The 20,576-nt window shown below is 41.6% G+C and overlaps 1 protein-coding gene across 1 annotated transcript in view; it reads left to right on the top strand.

The window, feature by feature from the left end:
- LOC122808415 (F-BAR domain only protein 1-like) overlaps nt 1-20,576 on the top strand; it is a 2,144,012-nt gene that overhangs the window by 1,606,737 nt on the left and 516,699 nt on the right. The window contains exons 17-18 of the mRNA XM_044079378.1: nt 6,697-6,785; nt 7,230-8,027. Coding sequence (XP_043935313.1) covers nt 6,697-6,785; nt 7,230-8,027 — 887 coding nt within the window. The remainder of the gene's footprint in view (nt 1-6,696; nt 6,786-7,229; nt 8,028-20,576) is intronic.

Raw genomic sequence — 20,576 nt, 5'->3', positions numbered from 1 at the left:
CAGTTTTTGAAAGTTTGTTTATTTTTTAAAATAAAAAAGTAGAGTTTCTGTAACGTATATTAGTAGAAGTCTGGGCGACCGGACTTTTTTTCTATTGGTATATGCTGGATTTACAATGGGCATTGTGGTTGGGCTAACCAGTCAGCATGCTGTTTTTTGAATATTAATGGCCAGTCATTAAGAATTATGATCTGAGTTCTCAAATTATGTGTTCACTAGAGAGATGTAAAGATTCACCTCTTGAGCTTCACTCTGAGGCAAACCTCTTGACATCCATTTCTCAAACACAGCTTATGATCGGAACCCGATCATAATCCTCTGTGTTAATATTTACTGTTGCAGTGACGATTTCTCAAATATCTACTGTTGCAAACAACCGTACTTGTCTTCCATAAAGACTAGTTCTGTTTCTGTGAAGGAATTTTTTTTTCTTGAAAGTAGATTTGGCACTGTTGCTCAGCTAATCCATTTATCTTTTGGATTTTTTTTTTAATTCTGAAAAAATTGGAAAACTTGTACGTTTAGTATCTGTTGTATCTGTTAAAAAAAAAAACTAACACAGCATTATTAAAGTGTGTTTAACAGACAAGTATTCAAAATCATCATCATATTACATTCCTAAACTTATTTTCATATTCACTTTTTTCTGACCAATAAGTTTACATGCTGTTAGGTTTATGAATATAACTGGGTGAGAAAGCAGTTAGTTTCCTTTGCTAGTAACATAATTTCTTAGCTAAACAAACGCACTGGAAAGCTCCAGCATATGAAGGCATGCCAAGTCAGAAAAAGGTGCAACAAAACTCTAAAAACACCAGCTCAAATCACCACAGGAAAAAAAATTATTAAAAAGCTTTTGTAACAGTGCTTCTTCAGGTGAGAAAATAACAGCCTTTATCTGATTTATATAACCTTCAAAACCACATGACCTCAAATACAGTTACTCATTGGTCACCTTAATTTTATCTGCCTTAACTTCAGAACAAGTTGAATACTGCTAAGCTCTTTCAGACCTGGACTTGAATCTGCTGTTAGTTTATTAATCCACAAATATTCTATATTATCTGTTTGAACAACTATGTCCCCACACCTCCTATTCTCGTATAATCTCTATATAACAAAACAATTCAAAACAGTGAGCCACATTTAGTTAAATACACAATAGACAATATTCAGCATTCTATAGTGGCAAGTCTTAATAGAAAGTTGCAGGAGAGAATATGTGATCAGTGGCACAAAGCATAGTGTTGTCACTTCACAGCAAGAAGTTCCCCGGTTTGATTCTTGGCTTAGGTGCCTTCTGTGTGAAGTCTGCGTGTTCTCCCTGTCTTCGTGTGGGTTTTCTCCAGGTGCTCTGGTTTCCTCCCATAGAGGAAAGACATGCAGTAGGTGGATTGGACACACTAAATTGGCCACAGGTATGAGTATGTAGTGTGGAAGAACTACTGCAGCAGGGCTAGCCACTAGGCGGTATAAGCCTTAGATGTAGATGATTGTCACTGTTGAAGTGACACCCTGACCTCACGTGCAAAAATGGGAAAAAGGGGTTGTGTTGTTGGGGGATGGATGGCTGAAATAAGAAGTGTTGAAACAAATGCCTTATTTAGACATATAAAAATATATTTGAATTTTTAGAATTTTTCAGAGATTGTAAATGTGGGGACAAAGTAATTTTGAAGTTGGCATTGTTGTAGAAGCTTGTTAAACGTTTTTCCTGTGGCAATTTGAGATGGCCTTTGTGGAGAATTTCTTAGCTATTCAGTAAACGCATTCCTGATAGAGTACCATATATATTTTTTAACCAGAAGGCTAATAGGCTTTTGACTGTTGCATTGATGGAACATTCCACCGGTGAAATTACTATTTTTGAAGTGTGATTCATTTTTATTATTTTTACTGTTGACGTATATGCTGCCAGGTTTGCCTTGTCAATGCATATTTTTACCAAATAGTTTAGTGCATGGATCTTCTCTGCAGGGGTCCTTTCATTCTGGAGGGCTGTACTACTTTGAAATCCTCATGTTATATTAAAAAGTTGTTTTTAGTACCACTGTTTTAGGTTCCACAAAAGCATTCTGTCCACTGTAGAAGAACCCCTCTAAGTATGGTGTAACACAAGTGTACTCTTCCATCTGCTAATCTTCAGGACAATCATCTGCTGTCAGTGGTATTCCCTTCCACTGTCCTTCCTGCATGGGGAAGCACAACATCCTAGAAACAGTCAAAGCATCCCTTCCCCTGATCAACATTAACGTAAGAAGCATTGCCAAAAAAACTCACAATCTACATGCTTTGCTATCCCACTACTCCCCTGATATAGTAACAGTAACTGAAACCTGGCTTAAACCTCACATTGACAGTAATGACATCACACCCTCAGGCTACAACATCCTACGTAAAGACAGAACAAACAAAAAAAGAGGAGGCATAGCAATGTTATACAAAGATCACCTGTCACTACAGCTCCACAACTCCTCAGTCCCACACATAGATAATGCAGAGATAATTATAGCTAAATTAAACATTAACTCTAGCAAACCCCTCAACATTATAGGAGGATACATACCACCTGGTAACAACACTTCTAGTGTTGAAACATCTATTACATTGATGCTCCAATCACCTTCCCAAAGAAACCATTATCATGGGAGACTTCAATATTGACTGGCTCCAATGCTCCTTACAAAGCCCAACTATTCACATTAACCTTAAGGGTTCACCCAAACCATCACAACTCCCACTAGAACTGACAAAGTCACCAAATAGATGTCTTTACTAGATTGGATTCTAGTAAACTCACTCCACTTTGCATCTCACTCTGGCCATCTCCCTGATAACCTGAGTGACCACAGTCCAACTTTCCTCCTTCGTGATCGTATCCACCCAGTACAACAAACCACTTCCTGCACAATCAAGAATAAAAAATATTTTAATCCTGACAACTTCATCACTGCCCTACAAAACTGCCACTGGGGACACCTCAAACATCTAACCCTAGATGAAGCAGTACTGTCCTTCAACAAAACCTTTCTTGATATTCTTAACACCCATGCACCACCAAGACAAGTTAGAGTCAAAGCCAACTACTCCCTCTGGTTAACCAAAGAAACAAGATCCCTACTGAAAGACAGAGATAAAGCATGGTCACTCTACCATAAAAACAAATCCAACACCACCAAACAAACCTACCTACAACTTAGAAACAAAGCCAAAAAACAAGTGAAAATAGACAAAACCAGTTATTACCCAATTATCCAGAATTAGCACCAGAAACATCCCCAAAAGTTCTGGGCTGCAGTTAAAAACCTATTACAACCAGTTAATATTTCTATTCCCACTACAAAAACAACTTCCAGTACTGATAGCATAGCTACCCAATTCAACAACTTCACTGAAACCATTCTAAACTTGGCCAACAAACAAACTAACTTAAATACTTCCCCAGAATCAAACAATGTTTCACCTCCACAAGATACCTCCACCCAATTTAAACTACACCCAGTATCCACCAGCTATATCAAAAAGCACCTTAAAAAACTAAAACTTACATTAGCCGCTGACAACCTTCCAAGTGACTATCTTAAAATTGCAGCAGATGCCATCTCCTATCCTATAGCAATACTCATTAACAGATCTTTAGCCGAATCACAAGTACCCTCTCTCTGGAAATTATCCCACATAATACCCCTTCACAAAGGGGGGACCTCTTGCGAACTTACTAACTACCGTCCCATTGCCATTCTCTCTCCCGTATCCAAGATCCTAGAAAGAATAGTACACACACAGCTCATGAAATACCTCACCTCACATAACCTACTATCTAATACCCAACACGGCTTTCGTCCAGCACGTAGCACAACTGCCCTACTAACCTTTACCAACAAAGTTAACCAATTTAGAAATAACTCCCTATTTGTATCAGTCTTATTCCTAAACCTGTCAAAAGCCTTTAAACTCGTTAAAATCCTTTCCTCCCTAAACATTAATATCACAACTCTTAACTGGTTCCAAAGCGACCTATCAGATGGGCAACAAGCCGTTCGATGGCAACAAACCCTCTCTCACACCCTCCCAGTCACAATCGGGTCCCACAAGGCTCCATCCTTGGACCTCTCCTATTCTCACTCTTTACCAACCACCTACACACTGCTAGCCCCAAAGCCAGCCTAATTCAATATGCAGATGATTCAACCCTTATCTGTGCAGCCCCATCCCTTACAACCCTCCAAACCCTTACCCAAGACACTTTCCTCTCAGTAGAAAAATGGCTAACCAACTCACACCTGATACTTAATACCAACAAAACTAACAAAACTAACATCCTAATTTTCTATCCCAGTAGAACTGCAACCCCCCCCAACCTTCAGTATTTACTCTAAAAATAACACCATCATTACTCCAACTACCCACACCAAACTACTGGGGATAGTAATTGAGAACAATCTAAAATTCAACCTCCATATAGACCAAGCCATCAAAAAAGTCCACAAGAAACTAGGCCTCCTATACACGAATGCCCAATTTCTAACACCACCTATGAGAATCACCATAGCCAGAACACACCTGCTATCTACACTCCTATACGCATCCCCCATCCTCATCAACCTACGTAAATCAGGCCTTAACAAATTAGAAGCCTGCTATAATAAAATATCCAAATTCGCCACAAAATCACCATACAGATTACATCACTGCCAATCCCTAAAACAGCTCGATTGGCTTGAACTCCCACATCTCCTTCACTTTAACCAGCTAAGCCTAGCCCACCAAATTCTACACCACCCAACCAAAACTTCACCCCTCAGCCATCTAAATGAGCCATACACTGCTCCTAGACCACTCCGCTCTGATAATAAATACTTACTACAGGTTACTAGAGCAAGGAACTCAGCTGGTGAAGGCCTTTTCTCCAACTATACTACTAAACTATGGAACACCCTACTAACTACTCTTACCTCAAGTTCCTCACCAAAACAATTCAAATCATTCCTAATAACTCACCTATCAAAATCCTGGCTCTGCCCCTGCAGCCCCCCAGGTTAAACATCACCTAAACTCCAACCTCACTATCTTTACCCTTGTATAACCTAACATGGTCACTCGCTAAACTAACCTCAAACATTGTACTTCCACAAAAAGAATGATGTACACTCTATCTGTATGTATTATATTGTATATGCTACTTGTGTGCTTTAAGACTACTGTAAAAGCAACAAAAACTCATATTGACATAACTCATATTCACTTAGTTTTTCAATTGTTGATTTTCAATGAATAATTTGTCTGAATTGCTATTTATGTATAAGTCAATGTATGTACCAAACTATATTAGCCTGTTTTGTTGATTTTGTAATTATCATTGTATGACATGGAGCATTTATCCCCGGGCCTCCACTGAAAATGGGCATTTGCCCAGCTAGACCTTTCCAGTAAACAAATGTAAAATAAATAAATAAATAAACAATTTTCAGGTTTGGAATTCTGAAGCAATTATCAAGTGTGCCTTGTTGCAGGTCATGTTTAGATGCAGATCAAGAAGATATTCTTGTTTGGGCCTTTTAGCCATTGTGCAAGGACTGCATCCAAGGACCCAAAGTGCAACCAGTTGATACTTTAAATGCAGCTGAATGAGTAAGTGGGGAGGTATCCAGTCACTACAAAGCGGTATGTCAAAGATTAGACATGAATGTTTGTACATCTGTTTCCACCAAGAAGGCATTTGTACATTTTTTACAGAATGTGTGGCCCATGAGTCAATTGCCTTTGAAATACTTTGGATTGCCCATTTTACCATACTGAGTGCTTTACTTAGATGTAGTTGGATGGTCACAGTTTTGTAATCACTAGAAATAGTAGAGTTTGTGTGGCATTATTTATGGTTTGTTCCCTTATTTGGGCCTCTCTTTCTTTTACTTACTTGTGTGCTTAACTATGTCACTTATTTTCTATAGTTCTTTTGTTTACCAACTGCAGGTAGTTTAAAGTTTTGCATTGATTACTCTTTTGGTTTGTAACCTCCTCGTTCAAGCCTCAAAACATACCTGTTGGCTGTGTGTCAATTTTGGATCAGCCCATTACCCCCAGTTAACAGATTTAAGAGCCTAGTTTACTTATTCATTGTACATTCCAACTGCCTGTTTCAGCTGACATGCAATCTCGCATTTAGAAATCTACACCTTTTCACCTCTGTGCGGAAGTGAATTCCTTGCAGTGTTATGGATGGTGTGTGTGTGTGTGTGTGTGTGTGTGTGTGTGTGTGTGTGTGTGTGTGTGTGTGTGTGTGTGTGTGTGTGTGTGTGTGTGTGTGTGTGGAGGGGGGGTGGGGCAATGAAAACTTCAGATAGCTTCATCTACGTAGAGCAACCTACTGTTTATGGTTAGCAAGATAGTGACAGAGCAAAAACTTAATTTTTGAATGTTCTTCCTGTTAAGTCTTTACATCTGAATTGCCAGCTTAAATTAACATAATATGCTTATAGTGTGTATAGCCTATGTTAGATAATGCAAGCTCATCCATGGGAACCACCCATATTGTCATACTTCGTTGTAGTTGCTGTACTGGAATAGCATCTAGGTTATGATACCACTGCTGTACGGGATTGGCATTTGGGTTATGAGTTTTTAATTGTATGTAAATGTACTCATTTGACATTTTCCAGTGCACCTACACTGATAAATTTTTCTTGATAATTTTAGCACCGCAAATGAATTAAGCACTGATTTGCAGCCTTTAGAACCACTGTTTGGGCCTCCTTTAGAGTCTGCCTTTGAACAAGATTTTTCAGGTGAGGCCATTTTGCATACTTTTTCTGTCTTGAAGATTTGTATGATGTAATCTGCCACCATCCGTGGAATATAGACATATTACTTTTCTCATCTGTCTCTCTCTGACACTTTTTTTCTTCATGGCTTTTTTTTTGTTATTCTTCTTAACAGTTGGTAACTCCTGAAACTCTTTTCTGATGCAGTTTTGGTTTGCTTCTTCAGTAACAAGTTAATCTCCAGCAGCAGTATATGGAGTGGAACATTAGTTTATATCATCTTTACTCTAGTAATAAAATTGTATGACTTGGACTTAATGGTAAATGTTGAATACAGACCTAAAGCTGTTAGAAAACTTCTCCACTTCAAACTAAGTGTGTAGTAGTAAAGTAGTAGTAGTAATGTAAAGTTTTACTTCTATTACAGTAAAATGCAGATAATTTTACTTGGTTCTGTTTTCTTTGTAGTGACACACAGAACTGTTCTGCATTCCAGTCCATCACCTTTTTCTTCATCTCCAGAAAATGTGGAGGACTCTGGTTTAGATTCACCTTGTCATGCTATCATCGGACCATTTACAGATGCCAGACCATGGTCTCCAGGGCCAAACACACCCCAAAGTCCTGTAATCAAAAATAGCATAAACGTCTTGGCACATTCCAAAGAAGATCCTTTTCTTGCCAGTATGTACAGCCACTCGAGCACAGCAAAACCTACAGAGGATCTGAAGCCCTGGACATTTAGGCCTAGTACACCTCCCAAGTCTAATTCAAGTAACGCAACATTGCCTTTTCAGCAGTCTCAGGGAGAGTACTTCTTGGCAGCTTTCAGTAAGCCAGAGGAAATTTCTTTGGAGCATTCAGAACCATGGGTTTCAAAGGTATCCGGGAACAGTGCATGCAACAATACCTCAAAGCGTTGCCGAAGTAGCCATCAAACGGATCCCATACTCAAGACATTTAGTGATAACTCTGTTCCATCAGTTCCACCTAAGGAAAGTTTAAGAACATTGTCATCCAGGTGTGAGAGTCCTATAACAAACAGCACTTTATCATTTCTGGGAAATTATGGGAAAGAGACCCTGCCTGTTTCAGTGTTAGACTCTAAGAATGTCGAGTCTTTTAAAGAAGACACCACTTCTGATACAGAACATTCTTGTTCTTCTGTGGCAAGAGCTCCAGTAACACATGCAGAATGTAGCTCAGACCCTTCAGGCAAAGTGTGTCACTCTAGTAGCACACCTTTGGATAACGCGTCTAACTCAGGTGCCTAGTATGGGAAGTAGTACTGTTGGTTTTAATGCATATCAATATAGCTGCTGCTCACCTTTTCTTCCAGTAAATGTTTACTGTTTATGAATGTCGTACTGTCGATTCTAAACATTTTTTGTTGTTCCTGTACTGCAAATTAAAAGATCTTTATTTGTGAGTTAGAGACTTAATTCAGTAGACTATTTTGGAAAAGTCAAGGTGTATTGAATTTTAAGATTATTTTCAAGTGTTCCTTAATCTCAGAAGGCAACAGTGTTGCTTTTCACCTATTAAAGGTCTTCAGAAATGGCATTGTCATTGTTCTGTGACCATCTGAAATGTTAAGGTAAAGGATTAATTGTTTCAAGTGTGAAGTACATCATAGAGTTTCCTGAGGTAAAATTGTACCAGTGGCTAGATGTGAGAAGAGCCAATGATGTTAGGTTCAGGTATGAATAAAGGAGTTAAGAAAATGTTTTTGGTTATGCAGCTGATTTTAGATTCCCTTTCTGGGTAGTGTGGAATTTATATGTGGTACGCAGTAGTATGCAGCACCAGCTGGATGGATAAAGTGCTGGTATTGACAGTGATTTAATGAGGAGAATGAAAAGGCAAAACTTAGGGTGTTGACACTTGACATGTCTTCTGGCCCTACAGACTGCATTCTACTGTAAGACCCTAAGCAAATCCTGATTCTATCAGGCCCAACTGTAATGTTTGTACTGCCTGAATGACTTTATTTCTGTTTGGTGGGGTTTAATAATTACAAGATTGAAAAGGCATAACTTAAAATAATCAGCAAAAGACACTATATAGTATCGCCAAACCACAGCCAGTATGCAGTAAAAAAACTTTTAATGGTGAGCGCTTTCGCGACAGATTTTGCCACTTCATCAAATGTCTGATGAAGTGGCAAAATCTGTCATGAAAGCACTCACCATTAAAATTTTTTACTGCATATTGGCTGTGGTTTGGTTCTGTTAAGCCGCGGTGGAACAGTGGTAGCGTTGTTGTCTCACAGCAAGAGGTTCTACTGTTCGATTCACGGCTGGAGTGCCTTCTGTGTGGAGTCTGCATGTCCTCCTCGCGGTTGAGTGGCCTCCGAAAGACATGCGTAAATGGGTGTGCCTTCGCTGAAGGTTGGCGTTGGGCTGGCAACTCGGCACCATAAAAATCTACTGTCAGTCATTAGTGGACTGGAGTTCCGCTGTGGCGACCCCTAACCGGGAAAAGCCGAAAAGTCAAACAAAAACAGGCTGTGGTTGTTTCTACTATATTTTGTCTTTTGCTGATTATTGTGGGTTAGTAGAACCATTTACCTGCACCACACCCTATTTCTATATTGTTATAACTTAAAATGTTGACACTTGACATGTCTTCTCATGATATAGAAGCCATTCCACTGTATGACCCTAAAGAAATCCTGATCATATCAGACCAGACTGTACTGCCTGGACGGCTTTATTTTGGTTTGCTTTGGTGGGAATGTTTTGGTTGTCATTAGCCTTTTACCATCCGTCCCACTAGTGCTGCATGGCTGCTTCTGTACCTAACTTCACCTTGTTGGGGAATGGGAGGGACTTTGCCTTGCCAGAAGTGTCTAACTTTTGCAAGTGGTAGTGGAGAACATGAGTGAGGAGCTTGATGAGCCTTCATGCACAGCTGGTTCATTTGCTGTAATTGTACCTTGAATATTTTAGCCAGTGGTGAGCATTAACCAGCTCTTCCCCCAGCTAAATGGAGTGCATGCACTTTTTAGAGGGTCATACCTGTGTGATCCCTGTAACTCAGAACCGTGTGGAACATCATCTGAACCCTCCCCCAGTATGGCTGAGACAAGAGTCTGACTCTTTTTCCCATCTTTGAATCTGGTGAATGGTAGAGGCTGCTCTTTGATTTACTCAATAGTGTGTATGAAACTACGTTTTGTTTAACTGTTGTGGACAGAGGAGTATAATAGTTGGGTGAGGGACTCATCACCAGGGCAAGGTCCTGCATGGCAAGATTTTTGGGAAGGTGATATATTGGAGAAAGACCCACTCAGTTAGGTGATGGTAGCCAGAGTAAATGTGACTGAGCAAAGATATTAGTTTGTTTTAATTTGCTTTATAAAATGTACCAGAACCCATTTCTTATAAACTTTCATTGGTTTAACTATAGCACATCTGTTTGCCTTTCAAAATGGTGTGTGTGTGTGTGTGTGTGTGTGTGTGGCGCACTTGTATGTATGTGCAAATAATTGGTTTCACCTGCAGTGGCACTGATGTCCCACTTGTTTTTTTCACTAAAGTGTTGTGATTTCATTGCCATATGACTCAGCAATATGCTTAAGCTTAGTAGAAATTATTTATTGAGTGCTGTTGGGGTGCTTTGTGTTTGAATATAATTTTAAGTGGTGCTTTTGTGTTGTAGTATCAGTAGTAAATTGTCATCGCAATAGGCAAGGAACTGCAGACGAGTTGGCAGCAGATTGTACAGTCTTTACAGTTCCATTAATTCTATTGAAGTTATTATTTAATTTTGTTCTGTAAAAAATATTTTTTCCCAGAATGTTTTCCAGAAAAAAGACCTCATGTGACATATTAGCATTAGGTGTGATAAAAATGCAGTTTTGTTTTAGTTCCCTCCAACAGAGATAAAATGGTATTGCAGTTGTCAAAAATGTTCTGTCCTTTGTCCATATTCATTTTAAGTGCCATTTTGTGGCTACTCAGAGTAATGTGCATTTTTACTGTCCTGCTTTGTGCACACTAGGCATCCTGCAAGTAATGGCATACTTTTAATTTCAGACAGTTTTACTGACTTTTTTATTTTAGTGAATAAATTAGACAAACTGCAGATCATATATTTCAGTAGTGTTGTAACACTGAGAACATATGTCATGATGTTTCTTTACTGGCTAGTCTGTACACTTTGTCATCACTCATTTTAGTTCCTTCAGATTAATGTTAATATCTGTTTTGAAGTCTAAATGATCTACCCAGTGCTTAGATGAGTCCTATGGAAGAAATGAATAAAACTGTATGTTTTCATATGCACACTGTTTGGGTACCTTGTCCTCTGTTGTATTTACTTTACACTGCAGGCTCAATTATGTGCCTTGGCAACAGATACATTGTCATGTTAAACTCTGGGCCAAATCAGTATTGCAGAAGCACAGACTTTATAAGTGATCCAATGTTGTCTGCTCTGAATTCAACCTGTGGGACTTTGGATCCAGCAACGACCATTTCTAAAACCTTTAGCTTGCCTTGGCTCTACCTCCATTACCCACAACTCCCTGCTCCTCCATCAACTCCCCAGATCTAGTTTGCCACCATTCATGGTCTGCATCTTGGTCCTTGGCTCTGCGTGGTGCTTTGGGTTTTTCCTCGAGATTCTTGCTAGAAGTGGTGAGATTTCCCTCTCCCTTTCCCTTTTTTCTAGTGCTAAGCCTTTGAGTTAGTTTTAGATAGCAAAACGACCTCACTCTACCTAAAAAGCTGGGTTGGGTAGTTAGAACTCTTTTCCTCAGTACTCTTCCCACCCTATTCCCTTGTTGCAAAGAGTTTTTCTTTCTGTGTGTTTTTTGGGTTTTTTCCATGGACAAGGGGTTTGAAAAGTGCATCTCCTGTGGGCACAAACTGCCCTCACAGGATGCATACCTCAACTGCATTTTTTTGCCTGGGTCAAAGCATTTAGACTCTGGTTGTTCTATCTGTGAGAACTTTTGCTCTTGTGCTCTTAAGCTGATTTTGCCATCCAGTTTGGCTTCTGCTGTTTCTAAGGCCTTTTCCTCACCAGGTCCTAAGACCAGATCTGAGAAGCCTCGGCTGCTACACTTTAGGCACTCCAGGAGAGAGCCTGCAAGAGATCTTTCTCAATTTCCACCTTTGGGACAGCTCCTTTGGATACTCCTGGTCTGAAGGTCCCTTAGTTTTCGGCTTCTGCAGGTACTTTGGCACTGGCTGTGGCTCTGATGTCTCAGAGCTGATCGCCTTCAGAGCTGAAATCTTCTAGGAAAGCTTATCCGATCCCAAGAATACTCTGTCCTTTCTGGTAAAAGGGGCAGCTTTGGGCAGGGGAGCATCCCCCTTTCACCCAGTACTCCTCCAAGCTTGCTGAAGTCCTCACCGTCTCCACTCTGATTCAGACCTTCTCTGGCTTGATCCAACATGTGAGGTCCTGCTTGCATACACCATCAAAGCCTTCCTCTGTGGCCTTGTCTGTCTACTCATTGAGGTCAGTGAGCAATATCAAAAAGTCAGAACTGGAGCAACTACTGTTGTCCTTTTTGCAGACACAGAACAATTAGGGCTTATCCCCTCAGGTCTGACACAGACTGGGACCCTTGGCTCCTTCTGCCAGATTTCCTCCTTTGGCCTCTTTGCATCCGAGGTCTTTGGGACCAGTGGAATTTCCATCCCTGTGGATCTCCAACAGCCTGATGGTCTTTAGATCCATTGTATTTCTTGGTAACTTTGATCTCCAGTTGCTTGGGGAAGGTGGCGTTGAGGTGGAGTTTTGGGGTCGGGTCAATGGTTTTGGTATTGGAATTGTCACTAACTCTTGGAGCTTCAGACTTAGAAAGCTCATCTCTGATTTCACTGTCGTGTCTGGGCATGGCCACTTCAGGTTTGGGATTGTCTTTTTTGCCTGTGGGTTCTGGTACCCTAGGTTATAAGAGGCCCACTTCAGACTTGGGCTTCTAAGTTGTGGAGAGGATGTTTTTGGTTTGAGAGAAGGGTTAGATGTCTCCAGTCAGCACCCCCCCCCCCATTTTTCATCTGTTCCGCTGACCAGTTATCAGGCTGCTCCTGGACAGCCTGCATCAGATGGCCTCCAGGCTGCCCCCTTGGAAGGGTTACCCTGTTCTTTCTCTTCTTCTCCAGCTTCGGATGGGAGATTTAAGGGAAGATAAAATCCAAGAGGAAGCACTTGTATTCTCCAGAGGAATCCCTCACTGAAGATAGTGGTCACAAGGAAGGAGAGAGTTCCCCCAAGTCCTGATGTGATGATGCCTGTTTTGTTGACTTATTGGAGGTACTTTGCCAGTGCAGGGGCTGGACCACAGAAGCTTCCTCTCTGGAGGAGTCAGTTTTTCAGGAGGCCTTTAGCCTAGGCCCATCCACGCTGTGGGTGGTGTACCCTCTGGAGATGCCCTCAGATATCGTGTCCCGGGGAGCTTGGAAAAAGCCCAACATGGTAGACTCAATCCCTCGGAAGCCGGACAAAGTCCTTGCACCCCCCCAAAGACAGGCCTTATTGCAGCAAGGGTCCAGCTGTTGATGCCATTGTAGTGGCGGCAGCCACCAAAAATGAGATTTCTGAAAAGAGTGCCTCAGTTCACCCCCAAACAGGGCGTTTCTGGCTCTGGATTGATTAGGGAAGTGATCCAATGCCTCTTCCACCTTTTTCTTTGAGGGCTCTTAATTACTTATTGCACTTGATAAGGCTTCCATAAGCTCTTGTCTCAGAAGTGTCAAGCACCCTCAAAACACTGCAGTCTCCGGATACCCAGAAGAAGATGGAGACTCTCTTGTCCACCTTGACTTCCATCACCAATGTTTCTGTGTGACTTGTCTTGAGCATGACTAATGGAGTGTCCAGAGCAGCAGGTTCCAAGTATTGCATTGAGGTGCCATGCCTGGATCCAGCTGTGCAACTTTGCAGACTGTTTTAAAGCAACATTCATCAGAGCCCCTTTTGACTGATCGTCCTTATTTGGACCCAAGGTTAAGGACACATTGACAAGGAGCAGACAATATGGAAGGTGCTGCAGAGCCACAAGGAAGAAAGCAAATGCAGAACAACCAGCCAGTATCCAATAAGGTACATGAAGGTAGGACTGTGGGTTTAGTAGGGACTGTGTTGGAAAAAGTAAATATCTCACAATATGATAATGTGGATATAAAAATGTTACTTTGTAAAGAATAAATACATATTTTAAAGTATGATGCTTTAGCCACTAAGGGGTTAAAGATGAAATGTAACTGTAGATTTTTTATTTAATGATCTTATTGATGTGCAATTAGCTAGGTAATTGCCTAACTGATGTTTATATGTAAGGCAGGCGTGTGTTTGTAAAGGTGTACTCCTTGAAGGCTTTTTGTGGCTGAGACATCAGAGAAACTGCTTTTTGGTTACTGTCTGGTTGTTCTGCAAGATGGAAGTTGCTGTCCACCATCTGAGTTCACTTTTCGATATCCAGAGGTTATGTTTTCCCCTTTATAGAGTTTCCAAAAGGTCTCCTCGATGTTCCACCCCATCCGAGACTGTTTTCAAGCAGCTTTTCGATCTCTGGTGCTGCAAAAAAGTCACCCAAGAGGTCCTACCAGACCAAAGAGGACCCCCGTGGTCTATTCCAGATTTGTTTTAGTACCAAAGAAGATAAAGGACCTCAAACCAGTTTTGTACCTGAGCAAGCTGAACCTGTTCAAAAAGACCAAGTTCTGGATGGTCATATTGCAGTCCATATTGCCTCTTCTGAAGGATGATTGGATTTGCTTGATATACCTCAAGGATGCCTATTGTCACATAAGGATACATCGGCGTTCTCAGAGGTTGCTTCACTTCCAACTGGGAGCAAATCACTGTCAGTTCAGGACCCTGCCATTTGATCTCACCAGAGACAACCCACCCAGAGTGCTTAGCAAGTTCATAGCAGTGGTTGCAGCCTGGCTCTGACTGCAGAGATTTCAGGTCTTCCTGTGCCTGGACAATTGGATCCCTACCACCCCCAGAAATGCATTATTCATCTGGACCAGGGAACCCCAAATCCAGCCTTACACCCATACAAGTTTTAGTATTCATATGGTGTCATCTGGACATAGTCCGTCCGAATGCCAAGCTCCAGAGTTTTCAGTCTTCGAGCTCAGGCCATTGTCAGTGCTTACAATTCCCAAACCTCCAGCTAACACACTTCTAAAGCTTTTGCTTTATATGGCAGTGTTAAGAGGACTGGACCCTCTGGCCAGATATCACATGAGGCCCTTACTGTGGACAGTGGCCATGCAGTGGTCACTCCTTACACATCCATTAAATTTCCAGATATGACTGATGAGAGTATGTTACAAGCAGATTCAGTGGTGGTTACAGTCTACAAGGTAGACCATTTGTAATTCCTTCTCCTTCAGCCGTGGTCACCACATATGCCTCCCTCCCAGGTGGGGGACATTTCCAAAGGAGGACTGTTCAAGTGTCCTGGACGTCCACAGGGGGTCACATTCACATCACTGTTCTGGAGATGAAAGTGGTCCTCCTAGCGTTGCAAGCTTTTCAGGTCTTCCTCCCCAGAGGTATGATTGCGGTTCAGATGGACATCATGTCAGTTGTTAGGTATCTCAACAAACAGGGGGGACATGTTCTTACCTTCTTTGTTGGATTGCCATGTGGGTCTGGCAATGGGTGATGATCTCCCAATTTTTCCAACAGCATTGTTTGGACATTCATAGGAAACTATTATTTTATCTTGACTGTACCAAGTTGTTCAAAAATCTAGCCAGTCGTTTATTTCCTCAAAATCCAGGCTGGGCTCACCTATGTGTAAAGTAACTTTATCCAAGTGGCTGTCAGATTGTATTTTGTTTGCATATTCTGAGAGGCTGTCAGATTGTATTTTGTTTGCATATTCTGAGAGGCAAGATTCTTCCACAAAAGCCTAAGGATCATTCAACTAGGGCTGTAGCTATTTCTACAGCTTTTCTTTGGAAAATACCCTTGGATGATATTGACATTGCTGCTGCTTGGTTGGGCCTTCATACCTTTGCGTCAAATTATAAGGTGGATATTCAGTCCATGTCCAGAGCTTATTTTGGTTCTACTGTATTGCAGAGTATTCTTTATTAGTTCCTCCCTAGGAAGTGTGGCTGGGGACTTCTATAAGTTGAATCCAGACAGAGCAGACAGCATTGGAAACAGAAAAATGATGTACTCACCATAACGATTGACCTGTGTTGTTTGCCTCCATCTAGTTCAACCTTCCCACCCTCATGCCCAGCATTCTTGTTGATTTGGCAAGTTTTTCCTTGGTGATGACAGGACAGCAAGGGGTCTTTCATTCTGCAAACCTAGAGTTTCACATTTCCCCTGGGTGTTTTCCCAGTAGCTGTGGAGCAGATGGGGACTAGTTGGATATGTTATATCACTATATTGTTTCTCATGGGGTAAACTTGATCTGGGGAGATAATGGAGGACCAGGGAGTTATGAGTAAGGAAGTCAGAGCCAGGATGAGCTAAAGGCTTTGGAATCAGCCAGTGTTGAATCCAAATTCCCACAGTTTGAACCAGACGGAGGCAAAAACAGATCTATCAGTAACCTTCCATTCACGTGTTGCAGTATTCCTTACATCTGGAATTCCCTGCCTTGGATAGTCTGATGTCTGGCCAGTATACAAAGGCTTTCTGTTGCTTTAAAGTATGTCATATGTCACACATAGGCTCCTTGCATAGCATAGGGCATAAAGGTGACATCTGGACATACCATCCTCTGAACTTTATCTCCAGTCCGAACTCATCTCTCGATTGTCGGTCTGAACATCTACATCCTGTTTGCTGGTTAGTGAGCTGTTGCAGATAAGTGCCCACTGGGGTTTCATTTTTTCCTGTCTTTTGGTTGCTTCTGATGTTTCATGTCATCCAAGAAGGGTAAATGCCAGTATGAGGGACGGATTCCCCATTAAGACTGCCATTAACAGTGTTTATTTTACCTAGGCTACTTTCATACCTCCCCAACCATTTTTTTACCGAGTTTTGGGGTTCCAATGAAGGGGTGCCATGATTCCCGAGTGGCACCCCTTCATTTCTGATTTATTATTTTTGTTTTTTTTATTTCCGTGCTGGTAGAGCTGACGTCATCAAATGCGCGATGATGTCAGCTTCGTCATGGCTTCCAGCCTGTTGGAATTGAGCTCAAGGAGTTCACTCATTTCTGGCTGGCCTGGCTGCTCAAATGCTAGCAGGAAGATGCAGCTGGGACTCCAAGTAAGGAGATGAGCCATTACTAACTTGCAGCTGGAAGGAGACGAGACGAGATGTTACTAATGGCTGCTGGGACTCCAAGTAATGAGACGAGCCGTTACTAACTTGCACTCTGGATGCTAACTTTCAGAATCTGCTGCAAGGAGACGAGCGGGAAGTTGCAGCTGGGACTCCAAGTAAGGAGATGAGACATTACTTCAGAATCTGCAGCAAGGAGATGAGCAGGAAGATGAAGACGCAGCTGGGACTCCAAGTAAGGAGACAAGCGGGAATGGCAATTCTGCAGCTGAAGTAAGGAAACTAACGTGTGTGTGTGTGTGTGTGTGTGTGTGAAAATGCCCCCCCCCCCGCATTAATACGCCTGGTGGCTAGAGGTACTCCAGCTCGCTCAAACCCTGTACCTTGGGTACAGTGTAAAAAGAGCCTAAAGTCCCTAGCCACCACCACTTGTAAGCTTTGCCCAAGTTTTTATGTGCTAAGAGGTTGAGAGCTGTGGTGAGAAGTGAGAAATGAATTCACTAAATGATAGCCATTAAGTTGCAGTCTTCCAATATTTCAGGAAGCTGCTGACTTGGCATAGTAGTATGTTGCTCTCACTGTAGTGCATAGGGTCCTGGGTTCAAGACTTGTCAGTGAAATGCATAGTGGTAACCCAACATTTTATTCTAGCAACTTTACCAAATTATACAAGCAATGTTTAAAATGTGTCCCTGGTAAGTCTCTAGCCACCACCACTTGTGAGCTTTGTCCAGGTTTTTTGTGCTAAGAGTTGAGAGCTATGGTGAGAAGTGAGAACTGAATTTGTATTCCCCCATTATTGGCTTTTTATCCAGGTTTTTTGTGCTAAGAGGTTGAGAGCTATGGTGAGAAGTGAGAACTGAATTTGTATTCCCCCATTATTGGCTTTTCCAGGTTTATTATGCTAAGAGGTTGAGAACTATGGTGAGAAGTGAGAAATTATTTCACTAAATGATAGCCATTAAGTTTCAATCTTCCTATTTTTCAGGAAGCTGCTGATTTGGCATAGTGGTATGTTGTTCTGACTGTAGTGCATAGGGTCCTGGGTTCAAGACTTGCCAGTAAAATGCATGGTGGTAACGCAACATTTTATTCTACTAACTTTACAAAATTATACAAGCAATGTTTAAAATGTGTCCCTGATTTTTGACCTTTTGCCCTCCCCCCCAAAAAAAAATGAAATTGAAAATAAGTGTGAGAAGCTGTGCAAGATACCTATGGCTTACACTACTGTGTTTCTATTTATAGTGTGGGTGTAGAAGTAGACTTTTATGATGGAAATGTTCTGAATTGGGAGTTTTGTCATTATTGGTTCATGCATTTTGTTTCATTGCCTACAGCATAGCCTACTGGAAAAATGTTCAAGCAATAAATTTAAAACTCTGTCTAACAAGTGTGTTGTGTTATACAAGGAATATAATTTAATAAAGTCAGGAAGGTGCAGCAAAGAAAAGAACACATGTATGTTTCTGGCTTTGTGTGCAAGGGGCCAATGATTTGAAAACAGCTCAAAGGTAATCTTTATCCACCACTGGCCAGATCCATTTTCTTTGGATGTGGTGTGGATTTCAATGCTGTTTCAATGAATGTAAGTTTCAAGGGCAGAGAAGTTTTAATGCCAAGTCTATTTTCATTGTGAGACAGTATTGCTTTGTTTGCCAGATTTCTGTTAGTGTTTGTGCATTGTTGTGCTGTAAAATGTAAAAATAAAATCCAAACAATCATTGTAGAAGTAAAGCAGTATGCACACATTAGTGTTTATGGTAAATGGGGCGAAATAGCCAGGTAATGGACATTGGAATGGCTGCAGGGGGACTCTGGTGCCATATTTTGGTTGTCTGTTCTTCAGTTTGCGTTTGAAAGTTGGTATCCCACAATTCCATTGGAGTGGGTAGGGTTACCCAATTATTTATGCAAATTAGATATTAATCAGCATGTAGATTTGTACCTATTTTTCATGGGTCTTGTCCAGATTTTTGATGTTTTCAGGTTGAGAGGTGTGGCGCCTTTCACAACCATATGTCCTGTTCTGTCTGTCAGGCTTTCGTACCAAAGACTCTGCGTAGAAGACTTTCTTCCTTAGCATTGTGTCTGGAGAATCAGTGACTTAAGCTTCTCGCTAAGGATACTATGGCAGGAACTTCCCACTCTGAGGGTCAGCTGTTAGTGAAGAAGCTTAAGACACCAAGACCAGAATCTTCCACTGTCCAGACTCCACCAGACATTTCTTCCAAGATGAGTGAGAATCTGGAGGTTGGCCTGGCTTTGTTGAATTCCTGTGCTGCAGCTGGGTTGGAGGCTGGCAGGAATCTGGCTTTCAGCACGCCCTATGAGGCTTTGCAGATGTCTATTTCAGATGTTCAGGGGGAGCTATGGTTAGTTATTTCTGAGGGGCCTAGGGTTGTTCCACAGATTTTAGTTAGGGAAGAAATCCCTACTGCTGTTATTGCATGCCATTGTGCGTCAGAGCCTTTTAAGTTTTACAGGGCAGATGTCCCATTAAAGAAATAACAAAACATGTTTTTCCTGTTCCTAGGGATCCTCAGAGTGAGCGGCAGGCCTTCACTCGGTTTGTTTAATGCTTTGATGGTGTTGACACCTCCTCAGGAGGCTTCTGTTCCAGCTCCCTCTTGGTCCTGTATGCCACTTAAAAAAACAAAGGGAACAGGATTCCTCTGAGGAGTTGTTGGATTCTGTTGAGGAGTCACTTGGGTACTCTTCCCATATTCCTTCTCCTTTGGACTGTGGGTTTGAGGAAGAGGAATCTACCAGTTCTGAGTCTCCAGGATGATGGGAGTTTTTTAAATGCTGGGATTGTGCTCAGATCTCCGAAATCCATAAGAGGTACTATGAGTTGCTGCAGATGGAATGTCCAAAACCTTCTGCTGTTCCTCCTGTTTTGGCTGCTTTGTTGGATGCTTTTTCCAATGCCTCTAAAGCCTCTGATTCTTTGCCCCCTCCTCCCAAGAAGCCTAATAGGTTTTATAGGGTGCCTGAGGACTGTAACTTTTTGTACAAGTGTCCTTCTGCTGATCGCTCAGTGGTGTCTGTGGCCTTTGACATGCTTTCTCACTTGTTTCCTTCACCAACGTTACTACCGTCTGGTAAAGAGAGCAAACCCATGGAAAGGCTAGGTAAGAAGGTTTACATCTGGACTACCTTGGCTTTTAGGGCTATTAATTGTCAGACCCATATGTCCAGGTATGTGTTGACTCTTCTTTTTCAGGCCTGTCAGGTTATTTCTGATTTCCTGGACTCTGAGGGAAAACTTCTGCTTTTTCTCTGTTAGGGACTTCCTTTCAGGTGGTTTGTCATTCCATCAAGTGTAGTTATGATGTAGCAGATACTTCTTCTAGGGCTGCTGCTTTTGGTTCAGTGGGGAGGTATTCTTGGCTTCGGCTTCAGCCATTTCCTGATGATATCAAGGCTAAGCTGATAGATGCCCCTCTTGATATTAAACTCTTGTTTGGGGAAGCTACTGCTGATTTGTTTAAGTCCTTTCAGGATAAGGAGAAGGTGTTACAAGAACTCAAACATGTGCTTGTCTCTCTTGTTGCTAAATTTCAGAGAAACTATCCTAATAAGCCT

Source organism: Protopterus annectens, chromosome 8.part0, assembly GCF_019279795.1.
Source record: "Protopterus annectens isolate FY-2018-M chromosome 8.part0, PAN1.0, whole genome shotgun sequence".
Lineage (NCBI taxonomy): Eukaryota > Metazoa > Chordata > Ceratodontiformes > Protopteridae > Protopterus > Protopterus annectens.
Note: the sequence above shows the minus strand (reverse complement) of the source record. Positions and strands in the feature narration are given on the sequence as shown.